Below are 23,484 nucleotides of genomic sequence, written 5' to 3' on the forward strand. Positions count from 1 at the left end.
CGAACCGAGCAACTAGGTAGACAACTAGGGCGGGCGAAGACGACCAGGGAGGGGAGGAGGGGCCAGTGGACAGGGGGATTCTAGGATTCGTGCCACTTGCTTGGGAGGAGCATAGGCAGTAGGTGTGAGGGGAGGGGCACCTGCTCCCAAGACATGATGCCAGGGTGAGCGAGCAATGAGGGAAGGAACGCGAGGTGAGTGGGTCCTTCTCCATCCCCTGGACTGAAGGTTGCATCACGGTGTAGTGGGGACATGGACCGAAAGCCCAGGCCCCAGAGAACAGAGATCTGCGCTTTTTTATTGCGCTAGCCTGATAGAAGATGATGTGGAACCTTGTGGCTGGGCCCACCCTCTCTTCCCTGTCTCACTTCTGCATGTCTTTTTTTTCTTTCCTTTTTTTCTAACTTCCCGTCCCTACGAATCATCGGCGGGCTACCTAGTGTAAGCTCGAGTGATGCGCGACGCAAGGTGAAGACCGATGCTCGCTCCCCTGCACATTGCCTCGTCTTGGCTTCAGAGGTCTTGGGAGAGGGGGCTGATGTGCCGACTCTTCCATCCCTCACTGGCCACCCCAAAAAGAGGCCCTGGTCGATCGTCAAGATGCCCGGTTGCCGTTGCATTGGCATTTGCAATAGGATCACAATCATCACCCGCCCGCCAGAACGTCAAAAGCGAGCGTTGCACATGCCCAGCCTGCCAGGACAAGAGACGTCGGTCCCGGCAGAGTCTCAGGTTGCAGATGTGAGCCTGCCTCTTCCTGCATGGGATGCATTGTACTGTATGTATGTCTATGTTTACGGAGTACAGTATCCGTACATCGAACTGACTGCGGGCCAATACAGGAACGGCACTGCTGTCTACCAATACATGCCATGGGCCCCATTTCTCTATCAATGTCCGATCCGTCGTGGTTAATGAAGGCCGGAGCCGTCTCGGCACGAGCAGACGAGGGTTGGCATTCGCACTCAATTGCATCGGGCAAGGAGCAGCCCGTCCGTCTAGATGGGGACTCCGGTCTCGTCTCTGTCCTCTTCCGACGACGGAGACTGCGAAACATAAGAACAAAGCAAATGCCCACCAAGGCGTCGTTAAAGGAGGGTACTTGAAAGAGGGACCTGCCGTGTGGTGCCCGCGATCTAGACCCCGCGGGTGTGGGACCCTGACTCGGGCGAAGTTGAAGGAATGCTTGCGCCGGAGATGATCCCAGTATACGAAAAGAGCATAGACTCCTCGGGGACTTCTGTGCGTTGAACACAACACTAACCCCAACAGGTGTGATGGGGTCCACGGGGCTCTGCTGCCAGAATATTCTCCGTCCGCGACAGAGATTGTACGACGGGATACAAACAAGTGTATTCAAGTGGTCTGTAAAAGGAAGAACGGTCTTTTATTTTATTTTATTTCATTTGTTCTATATATCTTCATCGCCTTTACAGTTCGGAAACGCCGCAGCTGGACAAGACGAGGCTCGACGTCCTGTCGAGCATTGCGCAGCACAGCCCTACATCTCTCTACGAGGCTCGTCACGAGGGCGCAAGCAAGCGGCAACGTCCAAACCCAAAAGACTCCGACCCTCACGGCGTTGTCGAGTTATCGAGGGGTGTTGCTGGCGCCTTGGGCCGTCGCAAAGGTTATTTCAGCGCGCCGGTCCAGGGCTTGGGACCAAACGGTGGTCTAAACTGTTTGGTTTGGCGATCGTCTAGAGACTACCTACGATGCTTAAGGGGGTTCGGCGGTTTCCTGCACCTGTTCAGTCAAGTTGTGTGGAACCTTGAGACTCACTTGTTTCCAAAGCAGCCACGACCAATAAGCCTGGCCTGTGACAAAAATAGCTGTCGATGGGACGAAATGCGGCCTTTCTGATTTTACGTTGTCGGCCTCCCGCTCCCCGAATGGAGGCCAGACGTGGTCGGATGGCTCACGTAGCTGGGTGACCTGAAGACGCGGACTGAGACAGAAGACGGCGCAATGGGTCTACTGGTCGATCGCTAAGCATCATGGCCGTAGCATCACCCTTGTAACGCTATGAAGAATAGCATCACCGTCAAGAGAGGATTGGCTCAACTGGACCGATCCACGTATTGCACTACGTAGATAGCTGGTCTCGGCTCGATTGTTGTTGGGGGCAATTGCCCCTGAAGAGAGAAGCATTGCTGAGATGGCACGTGTCTCCTGACACAAGGTGTCTGATGTTGTGCTTGTCCCTGTCAGCCGTCGGCGGTTCGGGGCTACCTTAGCGTTTCCCCCGCAAGTTATGGTTATCAAACAAGTTCTCGGGCTAGACGTGGGTGTGCGCGGACGCGGGCATTGGCCCATCCTGTCTCGAGTCTCTCGTCCACTTCAGGGCGAGACGCGACGCGACATACAGGGAGCAATGCCGAAGTGAGCGCACAGGCAGTCGAGCTGGCGGCAGCCCTGAAGCAGGCGGGCATTGAAGACCTGAACTCAATTTACCTCGTAGTGTTGGCGGGGAAGGTGGCAGTGCCTGGAAGACGGATTGCCGGGGCAAAACGGTGTAAACCACAGCCGTGTCTGCGATGTTGGGGTGTCGATCCCGGCTGGAAAGAAAGCTGACGAGAAGGACAAAATCGCGATGGAATTGCCGAAAGCTGTCGGTCAGTAATGGTGGCTGGCCTCGAGGGCTGATGGCCCGTTGGCGTCGACATGCATCGTCTCTTCACACCGGGATAGGATACAGAGCACGGCATCTCGATACGGATAATGCCATCTCATTGTGACGAGGTTTGGAGGCCGGTCCGAAGTTGGTTACCCTCCGTCCCTATCCTGTCGCCCTCCAATTTAGTCGCAGCGCGTCAGATTTCAGTTGCAAGGAAGGGGGTTGGTTGGGCCTAACCAGAAATGCATCTAGCGGCGTTCCGCTCCTCCAATATTGAAATGGGATTATCGCTTGTGCTTGCCATTGCCCTCCTTGTCATTAGCCACCATTGACAAACACCAAACAGGAGGACGACAAGGACGCGACGGCCAGACCATACCATACCATACCATACCACCACTCTCTACTCCGTACATGCCTAGTCTCGGTCACAGGTGAGATCTGCCGAGTGCGTATTTACTAGGAATACCGAGCCAAACGCGAGACCGGGGACCGGAGAGGGAGCCCGGGGGGCGGGGTTCAATGGCGACCATGGGCGAAAGGGCGAGGTGCTTCGCAAGGACAAAAGGCGACAGGGGACAGGGTGACAGGGCATAGGGATAGGCAAGGAAGGGATAGCCAGCCCTTTAGGCAACATTCGTTGGGTTCCTTGCAACGCGCAATGCTGCTCCATTCTCCGGTGCCCACCCAGCTTGTCCTGCATCATCCAGATTTCCCCTCTTCCTTCCTCCACTCCCATGCCATTTCTCATTGCCCCGCCATGGCCTGGTCGCTGCACATGTACGGATACAATGTATATATACAGATACGGATATTTGTACGTGCAAAGCTCCACCCATGCCTGTCTAGATACACAGTATCCGCACACTCACCACCTATAGCGTATCTGCTATGTGGTATACCTCAGACTACATTGGGGGCGCTGTGTGGCCCCCCCCCCCTCCCTGGAAAGTGGCCATTGCCTAGGGCCGGGAAAGACTTTGTTCTTCTTTCCCTTCCCGCCTTTGCCTCGCTTAGTCCATGACAGCCTACAACCCTGCCGGAAGGCGGCGATGATGACTATCCGACTGATCCCCAGGTTACTTTGCCCTGCAATGTGGGCACACCAGATTGAGATTGCAGCCCGCATGTGCGTGCATACGGGCTGCGGAGTTGAGAGTCGAGGAGTCGGAGTGTTACAGTGGACTGAGCTGCGAGCAGGGGAGGGCACGGAAAGAACTGGCCAACAGGGTCAGTTATGCATATGCATGTCGCGTCGCGGGCTGTGAGTGTATGAGCAAGACGAGCTCCAACAGGCGACGATGTCTGTGCAGAAAGGATATCAGGCCTGTCGAGCGGTAGCGGCAGCCAGCGGCAGCGGCAGCGGCGACGGTGATGGTAACACTGACGGTGAAGGTGAAAATGGTCGAGCAAAAGATGTTGACTGCAGAGACGGAAGCGGTCCGCTTGGACGGGCGACGGGCTGCGCTTGCTCGGTGAGGCACACACACACACGCACCCCCCCCCCCCCCCCCCAAAATACCGAACGCGCCTCACCTGGGACGTGGTCACATGATTCGCCCGCGTGGCCCCACACCGCTCCTTCCTCTCCTCATCAATATGCGGGACGGATACGGGGTAGGTGCTATGATAAATCCACACTGGAAGAGAGTATGAAAAGTACGGATATGATCACTTTCATACCACCCGGAGCTGCACCTTCCAACAGTTACCTTGGACGAGCGGAGGCTCTCAAATATGGAACCATCTTCAGCTGGACAGGACGATGACAAAGAGAAGCAATCGCCTACGAAAGGGAGGAGGGAAATGATGGCAAGGAGCAGCGGTAATTACGCATGTCACGGCCGACGGGGAAGCATTTCCCCTCCCCGAACAACCCCTCGGGCCTCGACCTCGACTCTTGTCCGCGTCCTTCACCTCGGAGGGATTCCGCAGTGACGACTGCACGCAACCCTTCGTCCCCCCTCCTCCTTGCTCTCTTCCTCTCTTCCGCTTGCGAATCGAGAACCCATCCGACACCAACCCTCGCGGGCGGGCACCTGGTCACCTCGTCTGGGCCCGCCATCTGTGTGTGTGTGTGTGTGTGTGTGTGTGTGTGTGTGTGTGATTTCGACTTCAAACTGCCCTTGTCCATCGACATGCTCATGGGCTCCTCACCGCTCACTCCATGGTTGGGTCAGTTCCCTCCCCGGCGGCTCTGGACCCGTACGCAACTGGATGCGTCATGGACACATCACGGCACCAAGGCCCCCCAGTCGTCGCTGTCGCCACCCTCTACACCAAGTAAAAGGCGTCTACTCCGCCCCGTTTAAGTTGTGTACACACACATGCACTAATTATTACCCTGCTATGCCTTGATAGCATCGTCGTGCCAATGTGGTTGCGGCTCATTGACAAGTGCCAGCGCCAACCCACACGCCAGGAGTCGCCTCCAACGTGCTTCGGGGCTACTGCGCACTCTAAGCTGGCTTTGCCCCCCCAAATCTACGGTTGTTCTCGAAAGAACTAGGCAGATCCCGATACCCTGGTTAGGGGTTCACCAAGAAACGCAGCCCGCTGCTAGAGTCATCTGTCGCGAAGGTTAGGGCGTCGACAGATCTCAAGCGACCCAAACCACTGGGAATCGACTAAGCAAGCGTAAATGCTCCGGAGGGGCACAGTGTCTATCCTCCTCCAAGGTTGTTGGTTACTTGCGCGAAGGAACGGAACCAAACTATACCAAGCCAAACCGAACCAACAGCCGTTTCCTACATGACCATTCCCTCGCACCTACCTTGCCAGTGACGGTACACACACACTCTCTCTCTCTCTCTCTCTTTCTCCCCCTCCCCCTCCCCCTCCCCCTCACGCACACACGTACACGTACATGAAGCTGTAGAGCATACGAGCTACGTCTGACGCCAATCCATCTTTGGGACGACTGACAATATGCTAGCCCGCGGCATTGTATGTTTGTTCCAACGACAAGCCGCCTAGCACAGCACTCCCCTTACGCCCAGTTGCTATCGCCCGTTGGTCTGAAGAAAGCCAGGAGCCATCTGAGCCAAGGAACGAAACAGAACCCCGGGGGCGCCAAGATCAAAATTCGGCATGCACACATCAAGCCCGGTCTGCTCCAGTTTCCGCCGCACCAATCCCCGTCTACTGCCCAGGTATGTGCGACTGTTGGGTCCATCCAGCCACCCGCAACCAGCAGTACCACCACCACCACCATCATCACAACTACATACACCATAACGGCTGTCCACTCACATTGCCGTCTCCGCGGGTGCTGTGTCATTGGTACAGTCACCACCGTCATCACTTTGTGACTGTCAATGCCGCATCCAAGTTGTCGCATGCCACGATCATTCAAGTTTGTGACCGGCAACGTCCCCATGGGCAGACGCAATATGTGCTGCCGACCAATCGATATGGCTGACAAGCGCCGAAGAGGGCAATGATTTCATCCCTTGGACATTCCACAACGAATTCGATTCGCCTGCATCGCACACCCCTTCATCGATTGATTGATGTATCGCCCCGGATCCGGCACTCCGTTGCTGTCCTTGGACGAGAAGCTTAGCATTGGTAATCAGAGTCCCCGTCCCCTCCCAAAGTACCTTGACTTGCAGGAGGAGCATTTTAACAGGACAGGGCTGCATTGGGCCGTGGATCCAGAGGAATACGAAAGAGGCGGAACGAGATTGCGCGGACACCTCGGCAAGACAAGCTGGACAAGGTCATCGGACCCAAAAGTTTCTGACTGCATCACCGGTATGGTATCCATGTGGTGGTTCCAACTGCCTGAAGCCTGCAGCGGCTCAGCAACGGGCCACCCATTCCTACCTGGCAAAAATTCTGGCCCTTTTGCCATGGCCGCCATCCATGCCAATTGTCGCTGGTTGGCCGGCCCCCTCTTTGCCGCCCTACTGTTGCGCTTGTTGCACACCTACCAGCCGGCCATGCCCTGCGATTCAGAGTGGCGCCGTCGAGGCTGCCATCTGCCTATGGCTACCATTGTCCCTGCAAGGCCCTAGCGGTCGACCGTCGAACATTGAGCCAGACTAGGCCAGGTCGGCGGTCGCGAGACGGACACACACACAGCATGCATCGGGGGGAGGCCTGTCTACTACCCCTCCTTGCTTCGCCTATGATTGTCGTCCCTTTTCGAGCTCAGATACTACCTCGGCGATGAATTCCACGTGCGGGCTAAAACTTTGTACGCCCGATATCTGCAGTCTGACCGATACTGCCTCACGTGGAGTATCCACTGATGTGCAGACCATGTCGTCCGGAGCGACGGTCCTCCCTCAGCACAATCCACGGGCCCTAGAACAGTGGTGGCTTAACCTCGTGCAACCGCCGGATGAGCATCTACGAACCGCCTGGCTTGCGTGCCAGCAGCTCATCGTCTGTCGGCCCCGTTGGCGTCGTGTCAATTGAACGCCTCTCATGTCGCTACATGACACCCAAGTTCCGTATCTCTGGTGAGCTCTTCAACCAAGCCCTTTCACATCTTCTCGACTGCCCTTCTTCCACTCTTTTCTTCTTCATCTTCTACTAGTCCCTTACCCGCCACCCCCGCCACCCGCCACCCGCCTCCCTGAAAGCTGTTGTTCTTTGCCCCCCTCCCATCCAATCTTCCACTTCAACTTTCCAGCCAATATCGGAAGGGCACCTCGGCAACATGGGTTCCTATTTCTCAGGGTGTCCCACCTGAGTGAAAACCGGGGTCACTTTCGGCTGTTCTTTGCATTCCATTCCGAAGGGAGAGGGTGGGGAGGGCGGTTTCCATTCTGTCATTTGAAGCCCAAACTGAAGGTGGGAGGGATTTTGAGTTTTTCCTGAGGCTGGAACCAATCTTGCAGCATGCAGGGTCGTTCACACAGGGTATATGGTTCTTTGACACCGCCTTTATGCCGGTTGTAGCCCGATCTTCCCTGGCTCGAGGACAGACTGCCTAGCGGCAACACGATTTGACCGTATACGGGCCACTCTTGAGTATCTATCACTTGACATCCAGCAATCCGCATGCGGTGAACGTGCACCAGCGGGAAACTCTCGGCGCCTGCCGTCACCACGTTGTATCAAAAATCACGGCCCTGCACTTTGTCATTCAATCTATCCCGCAACATCACATCAGGCGAAAAGATGGTGTGCACTTGTTGACCCAATGACTAGGTAGGAACAGGCAGCTTCATGCGGATCGGAAGCCGTGCAGTGGAGCATGCCAAGCGTGTTGCGGTCTGCGTGCTGCTGCTTTCAGTAGAGCGCATCCCGTGCGCACCTACCGCGTAATCACCCTATGGATTGGCCATAATGAGCAGTTGGTGCGTGCCTGGTCTCTCTCTCTCTCTCTCTGTCTCTCTCTTTTTGGAAAGGCAAGGCTAGTAAGCAGCACTCGCAGCATTCAACGCTTGTCTGAGACATATGTTCCTGACTATTCCCAACGCTCTGAGGATTGTACGGGACGCCTCGGGCGCCGCTAACGCGATTGAATCATAACCAAGCTCCAGGAACCGGACGGGAAAGACGCCTCCATGGAGCTACATAGCCGTCGACAATGATCCCCCGTTAACAAGTTGCTCAAGCCGACACGTCTCACATGTCGCTGGGAATCCCGCGAGGCCAGACCATCGAGGACATTATGCGACAATGGCATATGGCACCCCTGTGGAATGAGATCATGAGGCCACTAAGCGGTCAACCCCCTCCTGTAATCATTAATGAGAAGCAGGTCCGCCAGGGAGTTCCAAGCAGAGTACGGATACGACCAGTTTGAGGCCCCAACCCCAATGCGCAGGGGTGCGTTTACCCCCCATCCCTGGACAGGCTGAGGCTCACTGGAGCACACGGTGATAATACTATCTATGTATGGGGAGGGAGATGCTGCATGGCCTCATGTAACGCGGGCGCATGGGCAGAGTGGTGCTATGTAACATAGAGGCTGGAAAGCGGTTGATTTCACTCATCAGGCGGAATCCGAACGACGCCTGAGAAAAGACGCGCACACAAAATATGTAGCAAGCCAGGTGTTTCGGGCTCTTTCCGCATGTATGCTGTATCTCTTTCTCTCAATCCGATCCGGGATGAGAATGGGGAGGGAAGGAAGCTAGCGGTGAGCAAAACGGGACAACAGGGGAGGATGGGGATGTCGCCCATACCCGCTCGAGCCGACTGGGGATCTGCCCTACGGTGACGACCCCATGCTCCAGGCTGCAACCAAAATATTGATGCGCCGCCTATCAGAGCTGTGCTGCTGCTTACTCGGTGCCTATCAACGTCCGTGGGTATACGGGAAGGGAAGGGAAACACGGCCTCCAAGCGGAGGTACGAAGGCCAAGAGGCAAAGAAAGAGACAAAAGAAGGCGCTCGAGTGGGAGTGGGAAGAGTGGGAAGAGTGGGAAGAGTGGGAAAGCCCATCCATCAATCTCTCCAGCTGCACCGTAGCCATCAACACCTCTGCTAACAACGAGTGGCTCGCGCGCGGCATGAACATGGAGATCAACCTCTCGCGCCGGGACCACGGCTTCAGCTTGCCCGAAGCAAAAGTACAAGTTATTACCAAGTAACCACGGATGCAGGCGAAGCTTTCGCCCGCAAAGGCATTGGCCCGTCCTCGGGAAGCCATCGATAGTCGCTCAGGTAAGACGGCATTCGACAATGAGCTAACCCCGTTCGGGTCAGTCCGAACTGAGCAGAGTGCAGCCCCGGTTGTATGATGTATCATCGCGCGAATTCCATCAGGGGGGGGGGGGCGATTTCTTTCCGCTATCCGGCCAGGACTGCACTAAGCGAGCGGGCACTTGAGCACCGCGCCTCCACAAACAAGCCTTTCCTCCCTTGCAGCCGCCTTCCGTTCTCTTCAAGTGCGGTGCCAAAACGTCCGAAGCACAAACGATGCCGCCAGACGCTTTAGCTACCAAACGACGCGTGCGTCCTGCGAAATGCCACCCCAACACCTCGGGACCCGACGGAACCTGACTAGCCCGATGATCCTCCGCAGTGGATTAGTCTGTTTGGCGATCCTCTGACCAAGAAGAGGCGTTATGCCCAGAAACATTCTAGGGTGTCTTCCGTCTCACGAAAACAGCGTCAAACATTTCGTTGAAAGGCTCGAGTCAACGACAACAGAGGCGTTTCTTGCAGGTCTGCGTCGACGTCACCGTCCAACCGCCTCGCGCACTGTTTCCCTGCAAGCCATCGCAGCCTCGGGTGGTTTTGACTGACTTCTTGCCCTTCTGCCTACGGTAGATCCTCTGTTCAGCAGCAAAGAAACTTGACTCGTACGAGTCCGTCCATTCGTCGCTTGGGAAGAACGGGTACCGCACGCATGCCCAGGGCTGTTTGGCCCTGTCGATCAGCCTACTGTTCGCTTGTCAATGATCGACTGTAGAACCTCCACATGCCTGCCCCTGAGCGCAACAGGCGAGGTGCGGGCGACGATGATCACTGAAGAAGGTCGAATCCCCACCGAAAATCTCGAAGGGGCGACTCGAATGGAGTTTTGCCAGGGCGGGAAATTGGGAGGCTCGTACCCCGGAAGTGCGGCTGTGCGTGACTCTTTGAGGTGGTGATTTGCTTGCTTGTCCTGAAATGAGGCTGAAGTAATTAATCGGCATCTGGCTTCCGAAAGGGCAGCCGAAGATACAGTGGTAAACTAACTTGATATCGACTACGACTCTCAATCTTGTCCAATCAGATGGAGCCATTCTATCCTCGGAGCTCAGCACATGACGGGTTCATACTGCAGGTAGGCAGGCAGGCCATCATCTACATACACCGACGACCTGGGCTCGACATTGCTATCCACCACGACGGTGAGGCACGTTGCGAAGCGCAAAACCCACCGCATTGATCTTTCTGTCTTTCCCACTTATTGATATCGTGACCCTGGCCAAGTGGTGCGTGCCATCAGCTCAGATACGATTATCGTGCGTCGATGCAACCAAGGCTGCCGCCGATCCTACGACGTGTTTACCGCCCAATGAATGAATCACCAAGCCCGAACGAGAAGTTTTGAGAGACGCGAAGGACTTGCGTTCTTTCCGTCCCGGTCTTGGATATTGATGATTGACATGTACCCGCCCATGCCTGGTGTAGCAAGGCCCTGCCCGTTGACCAGGCTTTCGAGCCTCGTAAATGTCAACAGCATCCCACGATTGCCCTGCAAGACAACGAAAATCATAGTTCCTGACCGAGATCTGTCGTCCCTGGATCACAAGTGGTTGCCGCATCGATGATGCCTGCGGCTGGAGAGCTCGAATGAGCCTTCTTTTTTTTCCCCTCCCACGCAAACCATGCGTACTGATGCTAGGAACTAGATCTTCTTGGTTTGAACTAAGAAACAGCATCGGATGATACCAAGTACGCACGCCCATCCTTGCTCAGCCCTTTCCACGAAATGACATGCGAGACAACCTTTAAGGTCTCGGACAATGGAATCGTGTCTGTTCCAAAGGATCACACATTTCGCAGGGCAAGCTTCATCCGGACTTCATTGGCCCTCGAGCAGCGCGGCTCCCCCATTGGCACTTCAGCTCTGACAAGATTCAGCCGTGATCAACTATAACCATGAACACAAACCAAACAACTGCCCATTGGGTCCAACATCATGCCTATAACGCTAGTCATTCGTCCCAACCTCTTGTCGGCAGCCGTTGGCCGTGCGCCCGCCGAACGCCGGTTTCTTCGCAGAATCCCTCGAGTCAACTCGAATCGTGCCACATGATAGCTTTGTGGTTGGTTGTCGAGGCTTGCAACTGTCACATGAAGAGTCTAACCATAATCCCTCCCGTAGCATGCGGTCAAAAAAGCTCCCGCCGCTGGTGGCAGCGCCTTCTCACATGGCGAGGGAGCCTTTCTCGCCCCAGAGCTTCCCCATATCCGGGGGCAAGGCTCAAAGAGGACAGGGACGGGCCAGGATCCCAGAAGCGTATCAATAGAGCCGACACCCTTTGCTGGCAGTAATGGAATAATTCATTCCGAGCCAGCAACGACGTGTTGCTGTACGCTAGAGGTGCGTTGTCCAGCCAGTGGCCAGCTCCATCACAAGCGCCATATCGAGTTCCGCGCCCTGTCATTCATTAGCGGATGCTAACTACTGAACGCTCATTCATATCGTCTCCTCGTGGTTTCTGGGCCGAGATACATCTTGCTACCGGTGAATAGCGCTGTCGCGAGATTGAGGCCAATGTCAACAATGCTCCATCAGACTTTCGATTGCGCTTATTTAGTCCAGCATCACGTCGTCACTCGTCATCGGGGCTTTTTGGCGCAAACGCCATTAGCTCTAGTAATTGATCGAGGGGAGCATTCTTGCAGAAGCTGGCTCAAGGGTCCCTCAGGCTACGTACGGGTGGGAAAGCTGTAATAATTCCTCCGTTTGGGAGCCACTTCTGTAGGCTTCACTTTCGGCTGGAAACCCGATGGGGAGTTTATTCCCAACGGTCTGGAATATTATTTCGAATAAATCGAAGCAGACAGTTTAACCCCCAGCCTTTTTCTTTTTCTATTTCTTTTTTTGTTTGTTTCATCAACCACGGCTACGTCAACTATTATGTACGATGCCAGACACGATGTCGTCAAAAAAAGGGGTTAAGCTGCATGTCCCCCCCCCCCCCCCCTCCAGGTGGCCCCTCCCCCCCAACCAGGGCCTACACGGATCCTTGTGAATATCATCCATCGACCAGGACACCACGTTGTTGCTTTTGTGCTTTGCCGCTCCCTTCCAAGGCCCCAAGTTCCTGGGCTTTGGGTTGCACGAAACTCGGCTTGGACCTTTTCTTTTCCACAGCCGTCTCGTGTCAACCAAGAGCACAAAGAGGAAAAAGAAAAGAAAGAGGGAGAAGAAAGAAAAGGGGCAGAAACAGGGCGGTGTGACATGGCGCCGCGATTGTCTTATCTCGATTGGGACGACGGGTACGGATAATGCGGCAGCAAAGAAGAAGTGGGGAGGAGAGGCTAAACCTCGAAAGCTCTCTCCACATGCCCTTTTTTAAGCCTTCTTCCTAGAAGAGGTTGAAACTGTAAAACATCGGATAGTGGCAGAGGGCTGAGCGGCCGAACAACGCAGTCCTGGACTTACACGGCCCCAGGAACTCACGTAGTCCCAGGACTGCGGCCGCGGTATTTGTCGTTCTAGAGAATTGAAGGGGGGGCGGGGGGGGGGGGCCTTTCATGCCCCCGTGCGTATGCAGGTCAGGCAAACTCAACCGAACGAGACGTGAGAGGCATATCCTGCCTCGACCCGTTTCACTCTGTACAGTCAACAATGGGAAGATGACGCAAGTGCTGCATTCGCGCTCTCATCTTGGCCTCGAGCCTTTGTCGTATATACGCCGCCGACAATCGAATCACATCGCAGCAGGTGTCCCGGGCACTCGCTCCCCGACGTCCTCGTCCATGAACCTGCAAGAAACCCCAGAGCCCTCCCCCCCTTCTCTTCCATGACAGGGTTTTGGGCGGAACGCCACATACATGGTACTTGAGGCAAGCGCCCTTCGTGGTTAGTGGTTCTTCAGCACCTCCAGTGGTGTGCTGGGCTCGGCCTGGGACTCTCTTTCTCGGCCTACGGCGGCACTAATCGATGCTCTCCCGCCGGCTATGATGAAGCCCGCGGTGCCTGCTTGTCTGTTTTGGGCTAGGCCACCGATGATGCGCCCCTGCGGCCTGTGCAGCATCATGAATGCGATGGCATCCCACCAGGCCTCGAGGCGATCAGAGTGAGTAACTGGAGCACGGCACGATGCCGACGACCTTTTTGCTGGCGGCAAGCCAGGAGACGCAACTATGAGCTCTCCCTCGTCCCATCCCATCCCTACGGTCGCAAACGAGTCTCGCATCTGCGTAATCTCACCGTCTGTCAGCGAGGTCTGAGACCTCGTCCATTTTATTGCCCGGCTTTGCTGCCCGCGCGACGAATCACGGCGACAGCTTCAAGACATGCTGCCCAAATAGAGTTTCCCACCTGCCGCCTTGCATCCCTTTTTACACCGCCTCTCGACAACATCCCCTACCGAGGCCCTTCTTCCAACTGTATTGGATTATCATTGTGTACCTGCGTGACCTGAAGAGGGGCCGCCTTGTATTCGTATTTTGGTAACAAGGCCCATCTGCGTAAGTCAGCCGCATTCCCGCAGAGTCACAGGATAGCCATTTCACTGCAGCGTGGGGGGGGGGTCGTTATTATCCCACGTCGTACTCTTGTTTAGCTTCCAAAGTCCGATCGTTCCCTACCCCCCCCCCCCTTATTTACCACTACCTATGTGATTATCCTGCTCAGCAGGCAGCCCGAGTTCACCGAGTAAGAAGGAAAGGGAGAGGTATTCAGACAGCTGGCCTCCAAGAAGGTTAGCGTCGTCTTTTTTTCGTTTATTCCACACCTCGTGAAGAGTCCTCTTTGTCCTCTTGTGGCTTCCCTTCCACCCGGCTCCATCTCCTCAAACACCTCGAGTGGAGGAAGCGTCTCCGTCCCGCGCCACAGGATGGATCTTCCTTCGACAGCATAAGCAGCTTGCAGGAGAGCCTCGTTGGGACTTGAATGACTCGGGAAAAGGCAGAGAGAAATACCGAGAGAGGGAGAGCTCTCAGGACACTAGCATCCTCCCCACCCCCTTCTTGCCCCCCTCAATTCTCAAACCGTGTCTGCTCTCCCCGCAGAGGAAACCGGTCCATGCTTGTCTTGAGACGGCAATTATGTTCATCCAAAGCAGCAGCAGTACGCGTACAGGAGTGACGAAAAGCCCCCCCCCCCCTCTCCATCAATGCGGTTCAATTATGACCAGGAATGAAGAAACAGATCGTTGAATGTAACCGTACCTGCCAAGTGAAAGTGAAAGTATGGATTTTTCGAGTTCCGATGTTTCTGGACCCCCCCCTTGACATCCTTTCTAACAACCCCCCCCTCTCCACCCTTCCTCGGCCTAACCCACGGGACCTTAGGACAACTAACCCGATGACCATCAAATTTCCCGCTACGTCACAAGCGGCGTCTGTTCTCAATGATTTGTTGCCGGCAGGCCGTGTTCTTGCCTCTCTCTCCTCTCTCAGCTCGGCTGTGGACACGGCTTTCCCCCTTCTACCTTGTTCGCAAGAACCTATCACAAGGCCTTGTCCTGGCAGTCGGCAGAGCGGAAGGAGGACCGGCGGCGGGAACGAGTGAGTGAGGCAGGATGCAGAGTGTGATCGGAAAGACGAGATGCAGTAGCTTCCCATGCTACCACGGCAGGGTGCCTCATCAGGCCCCCCTACTTCGCTCCTATCTCTCTCGTGTCGTTTCTAGCCGGCTTTCCCCCGCCGCGCTAGGCCGGTAGGTCGAAGATCTTTGTTCCCTTTTGCCCGAAGACCTTGCGAGGGTACCCGGTGGTAGTGCGAACCATGACAATCCCTTTTGTGATTTGTTGGCTTTTCCCCGTATCCTTGCATTATGTTGCCCTCGCCGGGCCTCGCCGGGCACTTTCTTGCATGGCGCATCGGATGCGATAATTCCTGTTGGGGCAGAAGGGGGCGTGTGCGTACGTGTGTATGTGTGTGCCTTGAACTTCGATCAACCTGTCCGGACCACATCTTCCTTACAACACGGGCACGTGTGCATCGAAGAAGGTCCTTTCTCTGTCGGAAATCGACACTAGCAGTGGGACGCGGAGGAAGGGGGTCGATTATGATGACGAGAAAGGTACCGGGTGACCTTGCGCTGGCCGGACGTTAGAGTACGCGTCCTAGGCTGCTTGAACCTTCTGCAGATGCGGAAGGGGGTAACAGTGACAAATCGTTCTGAGCCGTTGTTGTTGCTTTTCTCCCGCCTCTCCCGCTCCACCCGGTCAGTTGGCCGGTACACTCTCGCGTCGTCTGTTGATGTCTGGGTCGCTCTTCCGGAGTCCACTCCGGGAGACGGACATGTCAAAGGACGACGGCCGAACGGAGCCGGCGCTGTCCAAAACGTGCTCACGTCACACGTACTTTGTCTCCGGTCTCTCCTAGGTCGTTGTTTCGTCCCCTTTTCTGTTGCACTCTTCCATCCCCTCCCCCATACAAACCCAACCGCCAACGCTCAAAAGGCCCGCCAATCGATGCTACTGCTGGTGTTGGGCGTTGGCGTTGGCGTTGGCGTTGGTGCTGGAGCTGGCGCTGGCGTTGGTGCCCATGTTGTGCTGTTGCTCGCGCGGTCTTGGCCTGGTTACTTTCCGGATACACACAGGCAAGGACAGACGCCAGTGCTCTTCCAGGATTGCCTATGGGGTATCCGTTTCTAGTGTGCTGCTTACAGAAGGGGACGTGTCTAGCGGACAAGTGTCGTGCTATTACTCCTTTTCCTAGTTTCCTTGTTTGTTAGGCGGATGGCGCAATATCTCTTAGCGGGCGCCCTTATTCTGCGAAGGCGTCGTTGGGAGGGGGGCTTGCTCCCACAAAGGGCGTGTGTGTGCTCTTACAGGAGGTGTGTATTTTCTTTCGGATGTGGAAGCTTCCTCTAGCTCCAGGATGGGGCGGCAAGGGGGCCGATGAGAATGGAGCCCAGGACGGAAGACAGAAGAAACCGGCCGGCGCCATGGAGTTGGACTGGCGGAGATGAGAAACAAGGAGAGCCAGAGATGGTGAGGGCCGTGATCAGCAGCATGGGAAGATGAGGCTAACACGATAAGGAAGGAGAGTGAGACGCTAGGAGGGAATGGGTAAAAACTGTTGCGCATCTCAAGGTACGATACACGATGCGCAGCATGTCCTGCGGCTAGGACAGGTCACGACGACGACGACGGAGGGGAGGGTGGGACCGGTAGGGCAACTGGATGGGATGTCACAGAGCGCCAGTTGTTCCGTCCGTCGCCCGTTCCAAATTGCCCAACCTGTTTCCTCCCGCCCTCCGGCCCTTGGCTCCCTGTATCTTTGCTACGCTCTTTGACTGTTTTTGAAACCCCCCCCCCCCCTCCCCCAGCCGAGGGGCTTGCCATCTGGTGTCAGCTAATTAAAACGAATGTACGAGCTAAGAAGATGAGAAGGTGGGGGGTGGGGGTGTGTGAAGACTAGAATAGAAAAGGCTCGCGAGATTCGCACATCCTGCATCACGGACTTTTCCGTCAGGAGATAGGTCACTGCTCGGCGCTTGCAAGCTTGCGTGCGTGCGTGCGCGCGTGTATGCGTGAGTGTGCTAGATGGCACACGAAGCTTACGCCAGCCACTCTTCCTGGGAGATGAGGAGAGGAAGAAGAGAGACATGTGCTCGGCCGCCTGACGAGGGAACCGCTCGGTGAGTGGCAGCGAGCTACCGCTGTGGCCTGAGTTGTCAGACGAACTTTAGACTGATGGGTGATGGCTGGACGGGGGAAACGCTCGTGCGTGACGCTCTTCTCGTTGTTGTCCTTGCTGCTGCGTCTGGGGCCTGAAGGGGAGGCGGGCGTCGTCTGCGCTGTGCAGCCAGGGGGGGCTTGGTCATCCGATTCTCTTCCTTGGGTGGCTGTCGTTACCTGTTGTCTGTTTGCCAGCACAGCAGTGCAGTGCAGTGCATTGTGGAGTGCAGAGTGCAGATGAAGTTGGACGGACACAGCAGGTAACAGTCAAAGCACATCACAAGGAGTGGAGGGGGAAAGGGGGTTGGTTGGTATCAGGTTAAGACTGATATTGTGGACTGCTGGGGGGGAGAGGGCGGGGAGGGCGAGATACATCCCGGTGTTGGCTGCGCCCTTCTACCATCATGTCTTTCTTGCTGTGATCCCCTCCACCTTGGCCTGCGGGGTCCCGACGCCGGTCACGAGAGAGTGAGAGGCTGGGCGAGCAGCAGGCGGGAAGTCTATGGGGGTCAAGTGAAACCGAAGTGCATGTTCCGCAGGTGTGAATGTCACGTTATGTACAGCCAAAGTCAGGTCTCTCAACGCGCCCTTCCTCGGCCAGTGCCCAAGGAGTTGCCGCGGCAGATGTCTGTTGCTAGGCGGCTCGAAGAGCCACGAAGTAGCAGGGAAGAGAAGAACGACCTTTTGTCTGGCCTCTCCGCCTGCCCGAGGGTCTCCGAAGGAACCGAAAGGCGTGTCCCGACGTGCGCGAGGACGTGGCGCGGCCTACTGCCTTGACAAGAGCCAGTCTGTCGAGGCCAGCGAGTCCGTCGAGTCCGCCGCGTCGTCCCGTCTCTTGTGTCAGCGTCCGGGGGCCCGTCTGTCAGATCTGACGTGGTGCGAAGCCACTGAGATGAAAGCAACCGGCTCTGGCGCTTGTGTTGATGGTTCCAAACGATGTTAGAACGTTGTAGAAGGATGGTACAGAAATCAGTATATTCTGTAAATACGGTGCCTGCGGTACAGCGTTTGGCTGCCGGGCTGATTGCGAGAGTTGGTGTAATCGAGTTGCGGAGCCGGGTCCGATGTGCATCGGTTCAGACTGCCATTTTACCTTCCCAAGACGGGTATTGAGAAAGGCAGCAGATAGATTATGTCTATAACGCTGAGATTCTAGCCTGTGTATGACTTTCATATCCACCGGAGATGTTCCAAATAATAGAAATCGGCATCGGTTCGTATCCGGCTCTTACGATTGAAATGAAGGCTTTCACTTATGTTGAAGTTGACTGCTGCATTGATACAAAATGGTTTTCTGCCGAACGGTATCAGCGCAGCTTCATGTATTGGGAGACATTCAGACACCATCTATATCATAGGGTTGTTCTTGTTGTGATCCATCACATGCAGGTATAAGCATCGAGCCATGCTGAGTATGTACAGATGGATGTAAAAAACTGTGGTTCATTGTAAAGAAGAAGGCGAGATACTGCATGGATTGAGGGCCACAAAGAAAGCTGTCTCCTTCAATTCAACCTTCAAGACAACTGGTCGAGCCACACAACGCACTTCTCCCTCCATCTGAGACTCTGAAGAACGAAGTTAAAGTTGATAAGTATTTACTGGAAGAAAAGCTACCCTGCCTTGTTCTGTGAACTAATATTATTTCGTTTCTTCGTCGCCTCACTCGCGTCGAGTCGGCTTAATGTTCATAGCTGGCCACTCCTTGTTTCTGTTTGTAAGTGCTGCTGTTGTCACCAAGAAGGCTTCTCTTTTTATCATGTTATCTTAGGGGAAACTGGCAAGACTTGGGTCGGGGCAGATGTGATTGGGATGGCAGCGTTGACTCTGATGAAGAATGTGTATAAGACCCAAGTCTGTTCCGTGACGTTGCCTCCTCTCACCCCGACTGGCTTCTTGAGAAATCCCCAGACGCCAGACGGATGGTGTCGGGGCCTTTTTCTGCTTGAATTTGCTTTATTCCCGCATGGGAGCCGACTATACACTGTAGGAATCATGATATGAGAGGCCGCGGCGTTTTTCTTCATACGCTGGCTTTCCAACGTAAGTACGAACCTGTCCAGAGGAAGAAGATAGTTTCAGTTCACCACTGACATTCGCCATGCGCAAAATGACGGGTCAAAACCAGGCAACCACGGGGTAAATCCCGAAGAGAATCCAACTGTCTCCATATGTGGATAGTCTGGAAACCTTTTCCGCGAGCTCGAAGCCCGGCGCCATGCTTCTCGGTGCTGTGCTCCGCGACTCGTCAAGGCGACCATCGGGCGACAACTCGCTCTGGCCTCCCTTGACACATTTGCGTTGCGAGGACTTCCTCTTTCGGGCTGTGTTAAACTCACTTTCGGAACTCTCTGTGCTGCTTGGAAACTCTCGGCCAAAAGACGCCGACGACCGATGGTAGAGTTGAGTATTCAAGACGCCTCTTCTTCAGGCTCGTATGGCTAGACGGCTTCAGATCGTGGGCCAAACGGGCCGAGTCGGAGAACACTTCTGGCACCCCCACCTGAGTGACTTCAATAAGCATCATAGCCAAAGGCTTCATCGTTGGCTAGAGCTTGCTGAGATGTGTCGTCTCCACCATACGGCCCGGCACCCGAGTCCCGCCGGCGCCCTCCGACGTCCGCCGGACTCCCCTCCAGGACCCCTCCCGGCCCCATCCACCGCAAGCTCCATCATCGTGGGCCTCTCTTAGGGCCCTCAAACCTCGCCCACCCACACACACACCACAACATCCCCACAATACGGTTGCAATTGGTCGGTTAGCTCAGTTGGTTAGAGCGTGGTACTAATATATCATCGGATATGTTGAGTGATGCCAAGGCCGTGAGTTCAAGCCTCACACTGATCACTTCATCTTTTGCAGTTTCAACCGCGCTGCGGTAGGAGGTGGGAAGGAGACCGCACTTTTTTTGCCTTCGTTGGTCGTCCGTCTTGGTAATTTACAGTGGCTAGTTAATTCAAACGCCGGACGTATCAATCCATGGTTCATGCTCTGGAAGCATGTGCCAATGGAGCCAGGCATGGATGTCACCTGGACATGGGAGTTGGTTAGGTGAGGTGTGCTCTATGACATAGAAGACACGGAGAACTGAGCCGGCGGGAAGGAAGGACGAGTTGTGTGTATTTGGGCGAATTAGAAAAGAGGACAGTGGTAAAGGATAAGGAGACCGACCTTTGAGTGTTCATGCGCGCCAACGTAAATCTCACATCGGCCTCTGTCAACCGAGGTATCAATGGTGCAGAGAAAGCGTCCAACGTAATGTCCAGCCTTGCCTACACAACGTCCAATTTTAAGCAAGAAGCGACTAGAACCACGAATATGCGTTCTCCTTCTAGCCACGAGTCCGAGTTAAGTATATTTATCATTAATGAGTTACGCTGGGTATCGTCTAACCTTTGAAACCAAAACTCACTACGAGCCATCCGTATTCATCGCTGAACAGTAAACCTTCCAGTACGACCTGCTACAGTTATTGGTCCTCCTGTTTATGGTCTCCTTCCGACTACTGGCTCACCCCTTGTTGGTCTTCTTCCAGCTTCAAGCCCGAGTATCGCATGTGCAATCGATCCCTGAAGTGTTGATGGCGAATCCCGTTAGGCCTTGCCGCTTTGAACGTGTCAATAGCTTCACCCACATCCATCCCGCATCGTTCAACCAAGTAGCACACAATAAAGTACCCGGTTCGGTTGAAGCCGTAGTGGCAATGTACGCCAATCACCTGCGTCTGGCCATCCACCTCCGTCCACTTCTCCTCCTCTGCTCTCGTCTTCTGCTGCTCCCGCAGCTTGTCCACCAGTGAAATGAAATGGGCGACCTCGTCATCCTTGGGAGGGATTTTGGACACCGTCGCGTACTTGTGGTATCGGACACCGCCCTTTTCCATAGTTCGGGGGTCATATACTGGCTTGTCGTGGCTGATGTCGATGACGTCCTTGATGATGGCTCCCCAGTTCTTGACAAACTCTGCGGGAGAGTGCGTGTCGTCTGCTTCTCGAAGGGTCTTCATCGCCCTGAAGACTGCCGGCTTGCCCTTTGGGCCAATGGGTTGGGAAACGGGGACCACCCCCTTCCACTTGGCCAAGTTTTTGACATCCCACTTGCCCTCGCGCGATAGGTACTGCAGTTGCCAACCAAGAGAAAAGCGACCACTGACATGGTTGGTGAGAAAGTCGGACACAAGACCGGCGAGGACCCTGACAGTGGCAGGGTTGAATAGCAGAGCGTGGTTGGCTGGAGCAGGCATGATTATCGACTTGACAACCTTGGTAGGGTGCCTGGGCTGGGGAGGGACGTTTGCTGGTGATTCTTGTGGCGTAGACGGATCCTCGAAAGTGCTGTCCGCCTCATCGCCTGGCCGACGATCGCGATGAAAATCCTCGTCCCGAATGTCGTCTATGCTTTCGGGCCCGTGGTCCTTCGGATTCTTCGACATGTTGGCAGGCGCAGCAGCGTCCACGATTGTCTCATGCCCGTCATCGGATCCGGTCTCTGGTGAAGAAGGAGCCTTTCCGGACAGATACTCCTTGATCTTCTCGACTTCGTTGGGGGGTGTCAGCTTGTCCTCTGCACCACCGACTAAGAAGACCGGAACGTCAAGACCGGCCCAAACGTCCTTGCCGGGGATGCCACCTTTCGCGACCCCGGTTTCAAAAGTCGGGAGCGAGCCCCAGGCCATCCTGCGCCATACGGGCGTCCGGCTCTGGTTGTTGAAACGGTCCTGGAGCGTACGCAGCTCGAAGTCGGCCTCAGGGCCTACAAACCGACTGACGCTGGTGCTTTGCGGACCTCCCCAACGATCGTACGCCCTCCACAAGTCGAAGAGCCAGCCAGGAATCCACAGCAGCGTGCGGAATATCTTCGTCTTCTGTTCCCCTGGGGGTCCAGCCACAGGACAGATGGCGACCAGCCCAACGACATGCTTCCGCAGCTTCGTCTTGTGCGCAACGTTGCGACTAGCCAGCCGTGCACAGAAGGCCGTGCCCATACTATGGCCGATGAGAACGACGTTACGATTAGGTTCTTTCTGACGGTAGTCGTCAATGATAACTTCCAACAACTCCCCTAGTGCTTCTGGGGTGTAGGCATCCCATGCCTGCTCGCTGAACTCGGAGCGGCCACACCCGGGCAGGTCGATGGCCAAGCATGACGATATGTGAACAAGGCTCATCAACAGCGGATGAAACTGGGCCACGGAACCCCCAAGCCCATGAACAAAGACTAGCAAAGGAAGAGGTGGCTTGGGTAGCTGGTCTGCTTGAAGGTGTCGCTTGTAGAACGTCCTGATGCCGGAGTATGTGTAGCGATCCGTGTCGTACGCACGGAACTCCGAGTTGTCCTTCAGCAAGGGTGGATCAGTAGCGTCAGGATCATGAGGGTTGACGGAGGTCGGCTGTGCCGCAGCCTGTTGTTGATCTGCCATACCGGACGCGGTGGGATTTGTGTTGTACCGGGATCCGGACGTGACGTGACTATCGGCACCGCAGGGGTAGCGGATATGACAGTAAAAAGCCACCGAATCAAGATATACCTAGAGCGTGGGGGGCGACCAAAGAAGACCAGATGACGCGCGGCTATCTCTAAAAGTAATGCGCTACTGGGACAAAAGAATGATGATCTTCTGGGGTGTCAAGCGCGCGGTCGTGTCAAGGCGATAATGTCGAGAGAAGACGTGTGTCTGGACGAAGTAAACAAAAAAGAAGTGAAGTGAGAGGAATTCTTTTGGCAGCGGCGTGGCCGGTGACACTGGTGGGAATGTGAGCCAATTCGTTGGTCGAGGGTGGGTGGAAAGCGGCCCTCTTCCTCGTCGACTTTGAGCGTCTGTCGCACCTGGCGCTGCTGGGCGCAAGGCCCAGAGCTCGGCAGGAAAAACAGAAGCGATGCCCTTTCTCTCCCTCCCCTTTCCTTATTAGGTAGGGACAGAACAGGGCAGACGTCGTTGTTGGGTTCGACTGAGGCGGTGTTGGGCAACAACGTGGTTGAGGGAGGACTGGCCGTTCCTAAGGCGCAAGATCTGTGAGCGTCGAGGAAGGAAATGAGTGAGTTGAGTGCGCGAGCGAGCGAGCAGTCGGGAGGGTGAGTGAGAATGAGTGGAGAGGAAGAGACAAGCCAAGACGGCCGCCGAGGGCAGTAATCGAGCCTCGCAAGCAAGCCAAGGTCCGTCCGTCCAGGCGCGCAGCGGGCACGGAAGAATACAGTAGAACAGACTTTTGCCTTTTTGGCAATTCATGTCACTGCTCACTTCCACTTCCAGCCAACAGTTCGTCATTTGGGCTCATTCCTCCTCCACCCGGGACTGGCAAACCTTTGCTATTGGTTTCCTTGTTTCTGGAATTTTTGGCCAATTGCAACGCCCTACGAATGATGGGGTCCGGGGGCCCGTAACGCCAATTACGTATCTCATAGAGCCGAGTTTTGGGTTGGCTATTTTGTGCATGGGATTTGAGTAAACAGTCGATTTAATATTACATGTAGTCCTCTCATACCGAGAGGTATCTCGTTTCTTGAGATGTTAAAGTAAAGTAATGGCAAAAAAAAAAAAAAACCGCACCCGCCGATAGCAGGCGTGCAGCTCAGCCGTTGTAGTTTTTACATGTTTGGTTCTC

At 55.2% G+C, this 23,484-nt stretch overlaps 7 protein-coding genes and 1 non-coding gene across 8 annotated transcripts; 3 read left to right on the top strand and 5 right to left on the bottom strand.

Moving 5' to 3' along the window:
- Window positions 1-393: 393 nt before the first annotated feature.
- On the bottom strand, window positions 394-1,126 carry LY79DRAFT_408439 (uncharacterized protein). The gene has a single exon (XM_060553069.1). It carries the CDS (start codon window positions 973-975, stop codon window positions 514-516), a length of 462 nt encoding a protein of 153 aa, XP_060418035.1. The 5' UTR covers window positions 976-1,126; the 3' UTR covers window positions 394-513.
- Window positions 1,127-1,849: 723 nt separating this feature from the next.
- Window positions 1,850-2,993, bottom strand: LY79DRAFT_408476 (uncharacterized protein). The gene is made up of 2 exons (XM_060553070.1): window positions 2,455-2,993; window positions 1,850-2,197 (listed from the first exon to the last, which is right to left on the bottom strand). The coding sequence occupies exons 1-2, from the start codon at window positions 2,706-2,708 to the stop codon at window positions 1,996-1,998; spliced, it is 456 nt and encodes a 151-aa protein (XP_060418036.1). The 5' UTR covers window positions 2,709-2,993; the 3' UTR covers window positions 1,850-1,995.
- Window positions 2,994-5,763: 2,770 nt separating this feature from the next.
- On the top strand, window positions 5,764-6,636 carry LY79DRAFT_656832 (uncharacterized protein; the record flags this gene model as incomplete). Its single annotated transcript, XM_060562697.1, has 1 exon — window positions 5,764-6,636. Exon 1 carries the CDS (start codon window positions 6,130-6,132, stop codon window positions 6,634-6,636), a length of 507 nt encoding a protein of 168 aa, XP_060418037.1. The 5' UTR covers window positions 5,764-6,129.
- A 1,776-nt stretch (window positions 6,637-8,412) lies between these two features.
- LY79DRAFT_408495 (uncharacterized protein) lies at window positions 8,413-9,291 on the bottom strand. Its single transcript, XM_060553071.1, has one exon. The coding sequence runs from the start codon at window positions 9,020-9,022 to the stop codon at window positions 8,564-8,566; it is 459 nt and encodes a 152-aa protein (XP_060418038.1). The 5' UTR covers window positions 9,023-9,291; the 3' UTR covers window positions 8,413-8,563.
- Window positions 9,292-15,079: 5,788 nt separating this feature from the next.
- Window positions 15,080-16,035, top strand: LY79DRAFT_408553 (uncharacterized protein). Its single transcript, XM_060553073.1, has one exon. The coding sequence runs from the start codon at window positions 15,343-15,345 to the stop codon at window positions 15,850-15,852; it is 510 nt and encodes a 169-aa protein (XP_060418039.1). The 5' UTR covers window positions 15,080-15,342; the 3' UTR covers window positions 15,853-16,035.
- Window positions 15,903-16,339, bottom strand: LY79DRAFT_408530 (uncharacterized protein). The gene has a single exon (XM_060553072.1). It carries the CDS (start codon window positions 16,285-16,287, stop codon window positions 15,952-15,954), a length of 336 nt encoding a protein of 111 aa, XP_060418040.1. The 5' UTR covers window positions 16,288-16,339; the 3' UTR covers window positions 15,903-15,951.
- A 3,295-nt stretch (window positions 16,340-19,634) lies between these two features.
- LY79DRAFT_t52 lies at window positions 19,635-19,729 on the top strand. The gene has a single exon. It is a non-coding gene; the product is annotated as a tRNA-Ile (tRNA).
- Window positions 19,730-20,384: 655 nt separating this feature from the next.
- On the bottom strand, window positions 20,385-22,301 carry LY79DRAFT_508145 (uncharacterized protein; the record flags this gene model as incomplete). Its single annotated transcript, XM_060553904.1, has 1 exon — window positions 20,385-22,301. The coding sequence occupies one exon, from the start codon at window positions 22,299-22,301 to the stop codon at window positions 20,385-20,387; it is 1,917 nt and encodes a 638-aa protein (XP_060418041.1).
- Window positions 22,302-23,484: the final 1,183 nt, after the last annotated feature.

Source organism: Colletotrichum navitas (assembly GCF_030913465.1).
Source record: "Colletotrichum navitas strain CBS 125086 chromosome Unknown LY79scaffold_9, whole genome shotgun sequence".
In the NCBI taxonomy this organism is placed as follows: domain Eukaryota; kingdom Fungi; phylum Ascomycota; class Sordariomycetes; order Glomerellales; family Glomerellaceae; genus Colletotrichum; species Colletotrichum navitas.

Excerpts from the sequence above, each read along its gene's own strand:
- LY79DRAFT_408439 (XM_060553069.1), bottom strand. The coding sequence starts at position 975 with ATGCAATTGAGTGCGAATGCCAACCCTCGTCTGCTCGTGCCGAGACGG.
- LY79DRAFT_408476 (XM_060553070.1), bottom strand. The coding sequence starts at position 2,708 with ATGCCGTGCTCTGTATCCTATCCCGGTGTGAAGAGACGATGCATGTCG. Across the intron at positions 2,198-2,454 it reads TTCCCCGCCAACACTACGAG|CACAACATCAGACACCTTGT; the intron begins GTAAATTGAGTT and ends GACAGGGACAAG.
- LY79DRAFT_408495 (XM_060553071.1), bottom strand. The coding sequence starts at position 9,022 with ATGGGCTTTCCCACTCTTCCCACTCTTCCCACTCTTCCCACTCCCACT.
- LY79DRAFT_408553 (XM_060553073.1), top strand. The coding sequence starts at position 15,343 with ATGCGGAAGGGGGTAACAGTGACAAATCGTTCTGAGCCGTTGTTGTTG.
- LY79DRAFT_408530 (XM_060553072.1), bottom strand. The coding sequence starts at position 16,287 with ATGCGCAACAGTTTTTACCCATTCCCTCCTAGCGTCTCACTCTCCTTC.